Here is a 668-nt window from a genome sequence, read left to right on the forward strand (position 1 = left end):
GATGTGCTAGGTACTTGACATATCGCAACTTTACGTATAATCTGTGCGGTAGGTATCATTTGGTCTATTTTACTAAAGAGGAAACTGCAGCTCAGGAAAGTGAATTGGTTAGAACAGCAGTTCCACTCAATTTTGACTTCGGATTTCCTGGCTGAACGAATGAAAGAAAGAACAGCCTCAGGTTTGCTCTCCGGCCTCTCCCTGAGCTCCCTTCCAAACCCAGCGCGGACAAAGTCGGTTTTTCTGCGCGGCAGGAATCGAAGTCTGTTCCGGCCCCGCCCCCGCACGTTAGGTCCCGCCCCGAACCGCTCAGCTCTAGCGGGATCATGAATATGCAAACTAGAGGGACTTATTTAAAGGCGCCGGCGCCACGCACAGATTCTTGCTCAGCACCGCCCTTCCTGTGCGAGTCTGTAACCCCAAGGCAACCCCCTTCGCCCGTGTGCATCACTGTGCGGAAGCACTGCCAGCATGTCGGACAAACTGCCCTACAAAGTCGGTGAGTTCCAGGAATGCAGCCGGCCGGGTCGACTCCGCGCTCGCTGGGGGGCTCGTTGGGGAGGCGGCCCCGGGGCCCACGCGGGGTTCTCAGGACCCCTTGAATCGCTGGCTCGGCGCGATCGTGGCCGCGCGATGCCACCTGGGGGCTGGAGTTCTCACGTCGCAGT

General features: G+C 57.9%; 1 protein-coding gene across 1 annotated transcript in view; it reads left to right on the forward strand.

Moving 5' to 3' along the window:
- Positions 1-373: 373 nt before the first annotated feature.
- The window catches only part of AHCY (adenosylhomocysteinase), a 13,428-nt gene continuing 13,133 nt past the window's right edge, over positions 374-668 (forward strand). Inside the window, exon 1 of the mRNA XM_077769307.1 lies at positions 374-499. Within this exon, the coding sequence (XP_077625433.1) occupies positions 472-499 (28 nt within the window). The 5' untranslated portion in view covers positions 374-471. The remainder of the gene's footprint in view (positions 500-668) is intronic.

This window comes from Crocuta crocuta, unplaced genomic scaffold, assembly GCF_008692635.1.
Source record: "Crocuta crocuta isolate KB4526 unplaced genomic scaffold, BGI_CrCroc_1.0 scaffold445, whole genome shotgun sequence".
Lineage (NCBI taxonomy): Eukaryota > Metazoa > Chordata > Mammalia > Carnivora > Hyaenidae > Crocuta > Crocuta crocuta.